The sequence below is a fragment of the Marmota monax genome, unplaced genomic scaffold, assembly GCF_021218885.2.
Source record: "Marmota monax isolate L192 unplaced genomic scaffold, Marmota_monax_Labrador192_F-V1.1 WCK01_AAM20220418_F8-fsc00018, whole genome shotgun sequence".
NCBI classification, from domain to species: domain Eukaryota; kingdom Metazoa; phylum Chordata; class Mammalia; order Rodentia; family Sciuridae; genus Marmota; species Marmota monax.
Genome location: NW_026692201.1, coordinates 22,602,405 through 22,611,365, shown reverse-complemented (window position 1 = coordinate 22,611,365; position 8,961 = coordinate 22,602,405). Strand labels below are relative to the sequence as shown.

General features: G+C 39.0%; 1 protein-coding gene across 1 annotated transcript in view; it reads left to right on the top strand.

The window, feature by feature from the left end:
* The first annotated feature begins 911 nt into the window (after positions 1–911).
* Pcsk1 (proprotein convertase subtilisin/kexin type 1) overlaps positions 912–8,961 on the top strand; it is a 40,494-nt gene continuing 32,444 nt past the window's right edge. Inside the window, exons 1-3 of the mRNA XM_046428831.2 lie at positions 912–1,322; positions 4,447–4,551; positions 7,694–7,804. Of these exons, the coding sequence (XP_046284787.1) occupies positions 1,143–1,322; positions 4,447–4,551; positions 7,694–7,804 (396 nt within the window). The 5' untranslated portion in view covers positions 912–1,142. The remainder of the gene's footprint in view (positions 1,323–4,446; positions 4,552–7,693; positions 7,805–8,961) is intronic.

Sequence of the window (8,961 nt, the reverse complement as noted above, 5' to 3'; positions counted from 1 at the left end):
AAAGATACATTGTGCATTTTATGGGAAAGTAATCGCACAGCTTTAATTCAATACCAAAGTGAAGAGCTCGAGTGAGAGAAAAATGGAAAGTTCAGGGTTAATGAAACCTGATCTTTCCTTTCTTGAGTCAATAAAACGTAATTTGGAACCCTAGACCCCAACCCCTTATTGATAAATGAAAACATGTTTTTTAAAAAATCATGTGACTAACCCCCCCCCCCGCCCCCCATTAAACACTGTAATGGTACTGATGGTGCTGGGCTATGCATAAAATTCTATCTGGGATAGAATTTTAGATGTTTTTTTTTTCCCATTCCCAGTGTGAAACAGTAGAGAAGGAAGTAAATTTGTGAACTAAGGTGGTTTGAGTGATTAACACTTATTTTTTTAAAATATTGTTTTAACATTGTCTTGTAGACATGGTCATTTTGTTAGGTAATGAATCTGGGCAGTAGCAACTTACTCTCCTCCCACCCACCCCCGCTCCACCCCACGACTCTGTCCAGTTTGAAAGATCTAAGAGCCTTTTTTTCAAAGGACCAAAAGGACCATTATAAGAATCCCATGCCGCCCCACTTCTCCAGGATACAAGATACCAAAGTAAATATAAAGAAAATGGATATAGGGAAGGAAAAGAGTGCTGAGCTTCCAGCCTTTGGCTCTTAGTAGTTACATTCAAATGGGGGCACTTCTGTTTGAGAAGTGAAAATATTTCTCACAGCTCCAGAATATACGGGGAGGCAGGGAGCAGAATTAACTGATCCCGGCAAAAGGTTCCTTCCTTTCTTAATCCCTTTCTGCTTATTTTAGCCGTTTCTCCACCCCGCCGGGAATACCATCCAGATCTTAGTCCAGGTAGATCTGACGTCAAGAGATGGCTTTCGTCGATTTGACGTGTAAACACTCATTTCCATTCTGTCTGGGAAGGGCTGGGGCTCCACTCAGCCAGAAGACCAAAGCGCTTCAGTGAGCGCTTGCCGCCGCCCAGCCTCTCCTCGCGCGCCTCCTAGCTCTTCACAGAGCTACTAGGAGCGAGGAGTGATTCAGAAACTGAGGGTAGGAAGATCGAGTCTGTCTGGCTTTTCCCTGTCTTGCATCTTTTCCCTCTCTCCTTCCCACTCTGTGCGAGAAGTGTGTGAGCCATGGAGCGAAGAGCCTGGACTCTGCAGTGCACTGTTTTCGCCCTCTTGTGCGCTTGGTGTGCTTTAAATAGTGCAAAAGCGAAGAGGCAATTTGTCAATGAATGGGCGGCGGAGATCCCCGGGGGCCCAGAGGCAGCCTTGGCCATCGCAGAGGAGCTGGGCTATGACCTTTTGGGTCAGGTAAGAGTTTGCACTTTCAAGAAACTTTCTGGTGTCCGTGGAGACTGGTGAGACTAGAGCGCGGTTTCCCAAGTGGGAGCCCCTGGTTGCACTCTCCCGCGCCTGGTGTGGTTAAGAGCAAGGAGCTTCTCTTGCTCTCTCCCTCGGCACTCTAGTGGAGGGAAAAGGCTTGCATTATTTACTGTTTGCGCAGCCAGGCAGAGGAAGCAGCAGCAGCTGGGTTGAGATTATTCTTACTGTTGTCCTCTCTAGAATTGAAATCCTTTCCCGCGCGGTTTGGAAGAAAAACCCGTCCACGCGTCTTCAGGGAACTTGAGATGCACACAGGCTCTCACCAACCGAGCGCCTCTGGGAGATGCGCTCGGTCGCCCGGGACTTGGGCAATTTGCGTCAGGAGCCGGCCGTTTCCTTCTTTTCAATATGGCAGCATCAGATACAACTCCTAATGCAAGGGACCTAGCAAGCTTGGGGATATCCGTCGGCAAGGTTTGGGGGCACGCCCAGAGCCCTAGGAGAGCACCAGCTTCTGGAACTAGCTATTCCGGAGGTTGGGGGGCTGCGGAGTGGACAGGGAAACTGGCAGGAGATCAGGTGGGTGCAAATCTCTTAGCATTTTCAGGGAGCCCTGGCTTTTCACCAGGAACTTGGGGAGTCCCAGCTTCATAACTTTGCTCTGCAGGTGGCCCTGCAGGATCGACCTACAGAATTGACTGTGGGCAAAGGATCTATCTCCTTCTTATTCTTGAGCCAAATGCGTAATCGTTTCCAGTTTATGAGGGAAAATGACTCGCTATCCAAGAGGCGACTGGTTAATAGATTGCTTGGGGAGAGGGGTGGAAAAACGCGAAGGCATTAAGAAGGAGCCTGGTGAGCCCCAGGATTCCAAGGGTCCCCCAGGGATGTGACTTCTAATCTAGAGCTTTCCTTTTTCTTGACTCAAAATCAATCCCTTGTCCCTTGTCTTGGAATTGGTTCGCATCAAAGCGGGGGAGGAAAGAGTTGTAAAATATTTTGGCGCGTCCCCCCTCCCTTCCCGAGGTGGTAATTGAGACTCAGCTGAAGTCATGGATGAGTAATCAGCGTGGGCGTTGGCGATTCCATAGATCGACTCAGCTGGGGAATATGCCTTCCCTAGCTAGAGGCTTCATTCTCCAACTTTGTGAGCCCAACTGTCTTTGAAATGCCCGGTAGCGTTGCAGTGGATAACCAAATTGACTTCTCAGTGTCCCAGTAGCTGACTGAGCCTTTTGCCTTTCCCAGTCTTGCTCTTTGCCATGATCTGTGTTGAAGTTATTAGAAAGGAGGAAAAGAATCCAAGGAATACAGAATCTAGAAGAAATTGGTTCAGAAACAAATGATTGCAAACTAATGCAATTTGTGTGGCAATGGAAGTTGTGCTTGGAGTCTCAATACAGTATTTGTTAACTGAAGCAAAGAAGGTGGGAGGGAATATGGGAGATGTGAAAGAAGACTGCCCAAAGGAGGAAACATTTGCACAGGTTTAGGAAGAAGAGTAAGAAAATGCTAGGAGAAGATAATGAGACGGAGAAGGCAGTCAGAAAACTGCTTGTGGGAAACAGGGAGACACAAGGCAGCCTAGAAGTAGACTGTTAACTACCTGCAATTTTGTGAAATTCCGTGAACAAACAGAAAATGACAGATGGAACTACACTGGTGAGCACCATGGGCACCATGGAAATCTTGTATGTCCTGTGGAAAAAATAAAAACTGAAATTTTAATTTTGTATTCCTTGGGCAGCTACTGGCAGGCTCAATAGCCCTGACAATTGTGTAGGAGATTGAAAGAGAAAGCAAAAAATAAATCTCTTCTTTTCTCACCTGTTAGTACCATACACACATCCAAACCTGGGAATATGGGAATTACTTTTCAAAATAAATAAGCATAAATCCAAAAAGTAAAATGCAATAAATCAGTGTTCTTGGTAGGATCTTTGTGATAAGGATGGTATAGTCACAAAAATAATTTTAAAACAGTGAGTGGGGGGGCATCTATATTAACATATGATTTGCAATACTATCTTTCCTCTAGCCATTTCTAGATAAAATTGCATTACTAAAACAAGAGTTTTTAAATTATAATTCTTTGTAAAAAGAAACTGATAGTGCTTTTCTGGATCTGTTTATTTTATTTTGTTTAGCATTCCTATGATTATACCAATTTAATATTACTCTCCTAAAATATTATTGCCTCAAGATAAAACTAAGATGAAGGTAGAGACAAAAGCAGTTGAAGCAGAAACAGAGCCAAGAATCTGTGTTAAATCCTTATGGCTTCTGATCTTTCCCCCCCAAATCTGTCCATAACTTAACAGTTATGCTGCCTAAGGTGCAGTCTTAGAGCTGGGCATAGCATGTCTATTAAAAAATTCCCTAGGTGATGAAAGCTACCTATTCCAATTTAAATAACATACTGCCTCTGAAATAAAGTGTTGTCAATTGTTTGGCTCTTGATTTAAAAAATGCAAGGTATCTAGAGAATTGGGGGGGCTTCAATTTTATTACTATTTTGTGTAAAGAGCTTAAAGAATAATGATCATATTTCTAAATGGACCAAAGATGTTGTTAATCACCCAGAGAAACATACATACCCTAAGCTTGGATCTGTCCTAAATATGGCATGCTCTTCTTGAGAGTCTTGAACTAGTAGAAAATCAAAAGATCACCAAATAATAGCTTATAACAATTATATCACTATGGACTTAATGACTGCATTTTATACCAACAATATCTTTGAACGTGACACCACAGTATAGAAAAGTCAGCTGACAGGATACATTTGACTCTGTGGGTATATTTAAAGAAACGTATACCTATAAAATATTTATATACACAACTCCCTTCCACACTCTCTCAACAAGTTAGTTCTTCTAAAACATGTGGAAAACAAGCATCATCAGTCCCCAAGTACACATTGAACACAAGCAATAATGTCCTGAGATTCATTTCAAAGCCTTTATCAGTGCCTTCCTTGTAAAGAAAAAAGCTAAATTCAAGGAATAAGAAATGGACTTAATAAAGTTTCATGTCTCTAAGTTAGTTAGTTTTTGAACTAATCCATAAGTACTTACTTGTGAAAATAGATTTTTATTTTAATTTTTTATAGATTGGATCACTTGAAAATCACTACTTATTCAAGCATAAAAACCATCCCCGAAGGTCTCGAAGAAGTGCCCTTCATATCACTAAGAGACTATCTGATGATGATCGGGTAAGTGTTGTGCATTTGTCCACAAACCAATACCCTGAATTGTCAGCTTTCTTTATGATTTCCAATGAGAACAAAAAGCAGTTTGCAAATGTGATTCTTTTTACTCTATCATAATTGTTTACCTGTAATGTTTCTAGGTTTTTTTCCCAAGTGCTTATAACTACACATATAATAGCAAGATGGGATTGCATTAGTTGCGCTGACTAAAGTCAATAATGTGTATATTCATTTATGTTATATTATTTACATTATGTTAATTATGTTGATTTTATATATAAATGTTTTATTTTTAAATATTAAAAATCAGTTGTCAGTATTGAAAATTTTTGAGAATACAATCAACAAATTTCAATATGCACCTGTTATGTAGCAAGTTCTTTAATACCATGTGAGTATGCCAAAGACATGCAAGACCTCTACTTTCAGTAGCATTTCAGTATGACTGAAAAACATCCATGTTTCCACTACTATAACCATACTAGTGTTTGTGAGAGAGCTCTAAATCCATGTGTTTATGAGGTAGATGACTCCATAAATATTGTACTATTTGATTCAAACCATTTCATCTCTTTTCTTCTTGGTTTATATACCTATTCATGGTAACAGCAAGAAATATCTAAAATGAATTTAGATAAAAATGGTAGGGACAATTTGAATGCCTGCATAATTTATCTATTAATTTTTTAATCTATTTTCAGTTCAGCAAGTGTATTATTAGGAAATGTTGACTACATTAGTAGTGTTGAAATTTGCATACGCATTGTGGCCTCTTCTCAAGACTGTGTCATACTGAGAAAAGTTTATTTTGGTTAGCCTATATCTGTATACATCATTTCAGTTGTCTAGGACACCATGGGGAATAAGTGAGGAATATAAGAGATATAAAATGTTTTCTCAGCTTCCTAAGAGGAAAAAAAAAAAATATGAGTCTCAGTGGTAGAACAGTTAAGGGTACATGGGATTCATGAAAACTGTGAAGGAACTTGATGGTTTATTTTGCTTGAAACTTATAGAATTTTTAAAAAATAAGACAAATTATAAGGATAGTACATTATTGGGTCTTGGTCACCAGTGTTCAAATGTAAAACAAACAAAAAAACAACCTCACAGTAACAAACATCGCTGTATCAGGACCATGGATAGCAAGCTTGCAGCTCCAGTAACACTTCTTGCTAGCTCTTTATGTCAAAATGCACACTGAACTTCATTTTAAAATTTTTCTTGTTCACTGAAGTCTCCCTTTAGCCACACAAAGGCTGAGGACTTATTGTTCTGGGGCTCTGGAAAGCAGATGGTTCTGGCACTCTAACTAGGCTTGGAGATTTCCTTCATTAATGCACAGGAGTTAAACTGACCTCCCCTCTCATTTTCATAGGAGAAATGGGTCAGAATCAAGTACACTGATATTCTAACTCAGATTATCTCATGATAATGTACAGATGTCCCCATTCTGCTCTTCTTAACAGTTAATTATGAGGGACAATTCCAAGGCATGATACAAAAATCTAAGAACTTACTCCCAAGTAAAACTTCATAAATTTTTTATATAGTCCCATAAAAAATTAGTCCTAGAATAATTTAATTTTAGGATAAATCCTGAAACCACAGAATCTTGTATTAGAAGGTTGGACTACATGATTTTTAATGCTATTTCCAGATCAAAAGTATTATTTACAATTAAGTACATGATACCTATTATATACATAATAAGAAGACACTGCCAATTTTCTCTGTTACATTTGGTCTGCTCTTCTAGATTAATATGCAATTCTGAGTTAATGACATTAATCATAACACTGTTTCCTACAATTGGATGTTTATCTGATCAGATGGCAGAGCGCCTCTTTTTATATTCCATTTTTAAAATTGCCTTTGATTTTCATTTTATTGCTCTTTTTAAATGAGTGATAATACTCTTTCAAATCAGCCCTATGAAATGCAGCAATAGTCTATCTTTATAAGTCTGCTAATGAAATATCCAACTGTGAGTGACCCTCTCCCACAAAGATTAGTACTTGTTCCCTAGCAGCCAGCTCCCAAAGACTGACTTAGATGACAGGCAGTGTATTCCAAGCATGGAGGTATTTTAAGCCAAAACAATTAAGCTTGAAAATACAAGCACTTTAAAAATAAATTATAGTGACTAATTTCTAGCTCTCCAGTCCCTCCCAGTGTTTATAATAGGTTTTCAGTATATTCCTAATTGAAAATTCAGTACAGATTTAGTGGATGGTTTTATCCTTTAGCTGCAAATTATTTTTCAGTTCTTATTTTTGGATCTGACTCATGAGGACTCTCGCATTGACAATACCCAACCACATACTGGACTGTCATGTATACAACAGAAAAGCTATGTTCGGAGTAGGAAATAGTCATGTTGCCCAGCAAAATAAGAGTATAACACTGTCTCATAAGGCAGTCTCTCATTCTCTCAGGGCCTCAAGTATAATAGGATTAGGCCATAAATGTGGGCCAGGTAATTTTCGCATTGTCAGATCTCTTTGCATAATACATGAGACTGAATTAATGGCAAGTGTGTCTGGTCAGTAATGCTCATTCATCACCTCAGATCTGTTTCTCATATTAAATACTCTTAGGCAGGAGGCTGAAACAGAGAGGAACCAGAATTTCAAATTTGCAAAGACACTGTACCATTCTTGCCTTATGTAACATTTGTAATTTGTACCTTTTGCATGTAAAGAAAGAGAAATGAAGCTGTAAGAACACCATAAAAGAAGTCTCAGTAGTCTCTTGTTGACTCATTCCATGAAAATGGACAAATTTTCAGCTAAAGAGTCCTGGAACTTCAATATAAAAATAGATATTATGGCCCATTTTCTGATGAAAGCAAGCTGAACTTTTACTTCCACTTTAACCACAGTGTAAATAATTTGAGGGAATCAACACTTCACTGATTGCTCTCCTCCCCCTAAAGATACTCTTTACTGTAACAGAGGAAATGTTCATCTCCCCTGTGAGCAATCCCTCCTTCTCACTGAGCTGCTAGTTTGATCTGTGGTCAAACAAAAACTTTGCAGAGCTGCCTGAGTTCTGATGGGAAGGGTCCTAGAGATAGAGGGAAGATGATTACACAGAGGTGGCTACTTGACATTTTGATTTTATCGCTATAAAATCCTTATAGGTGATATGGGCTGAACAACAGTATGAAAAAGAAAGAATTAAACGTTCAGCTTTAAGAGATTCAGCACTAAATCTCTTCAATGACCCGATGTGGAATCAGCAGTGGTATTTGGTAAGTAACTAAAGAAGGACTGTGTGGGATCTGGGCTTTTCATATCAGCTGCACAATGGAAAATATCGCCATCTCTATCTCCTTCTCCCCCACTCCCGAGAGAGAGAGAGAGAGAGAGAGAGAGAGAGAGAGAGAGAGAGAGAGAGATATGGATGGATGTGACAGAACTATGTTATCTAAAGATTAGGGCTGACACTACCCTCTTAAGCTGGAATTTCTATTTTTCTGGGTGAGGGTTTCTGAAACAGCTCTTTATCTGTTATGAAAAAGAGAACTTGTCATCTTTTTGTCTTTTTAAGTTTACCTGCAAAAATCATATTTTGCCAGGATAAGGGTCCTAAAAGCAGTATTCACAGTAAAAATCTCTTTTAGTTAAATTATTCTTAAGAAACCTCTAAATCACTCATAGAATACATTGAACATAATAGGTATATACAGCCATGAATGGCAATTCTTACTTGCTACAGGTGAGGATATCTGAATAAGGCTAAAGGAAGGAACGCAAGGAAAGTCTGTTTGCAAATGTCTAGACTTGCACACCGTTCTACCTTTAAAATACTTACTGAATCTTTATAGGTGTGTGTGCAGTGAGTGGAGAAATTGTAATTGATGCTGCTTGCCTGTAGGGTGTTCTCTTTTCTGTTTTAATGTTAAACCTCTATAGAAGTAATACATGTTAATAGAAGTATTTGCTGCTGAAAATATCATAAAAGACAATTTTCCACAACAACTGTAACCTAAGGGTTAGACACTTTTGTTGCATAATGAATGGGATAGGGGATCAGTTCCTCTTGCCATTCTCTTCACCTAAGCAACAGTTGCTCATTGCATCAAAAGACACCTATCAGTCAATGCTTGTGCATTTATAATGTGCCCAATACTAGTATGTTTGACATAAATTAACTCATTTAGTTTTCACAAACACCTCACGTAGTAAATCTAGTAATTATGCCCATTTAATAGGAGAAGAAACAGAGATGTTGTCAAGTTGAATAATTTTCTGAAATCAAATGATGGTGGGCCATGATTCATGACCCCAGAGGTCACACTCTTAACACCAAACTCTCATTGCTCCTGCAATTGACACACAGAACTTCTTCCTAACTTTGGATAGATGTTTATGTGTGTTTCCAATCTCCTGTGATTCAGCTTCACAC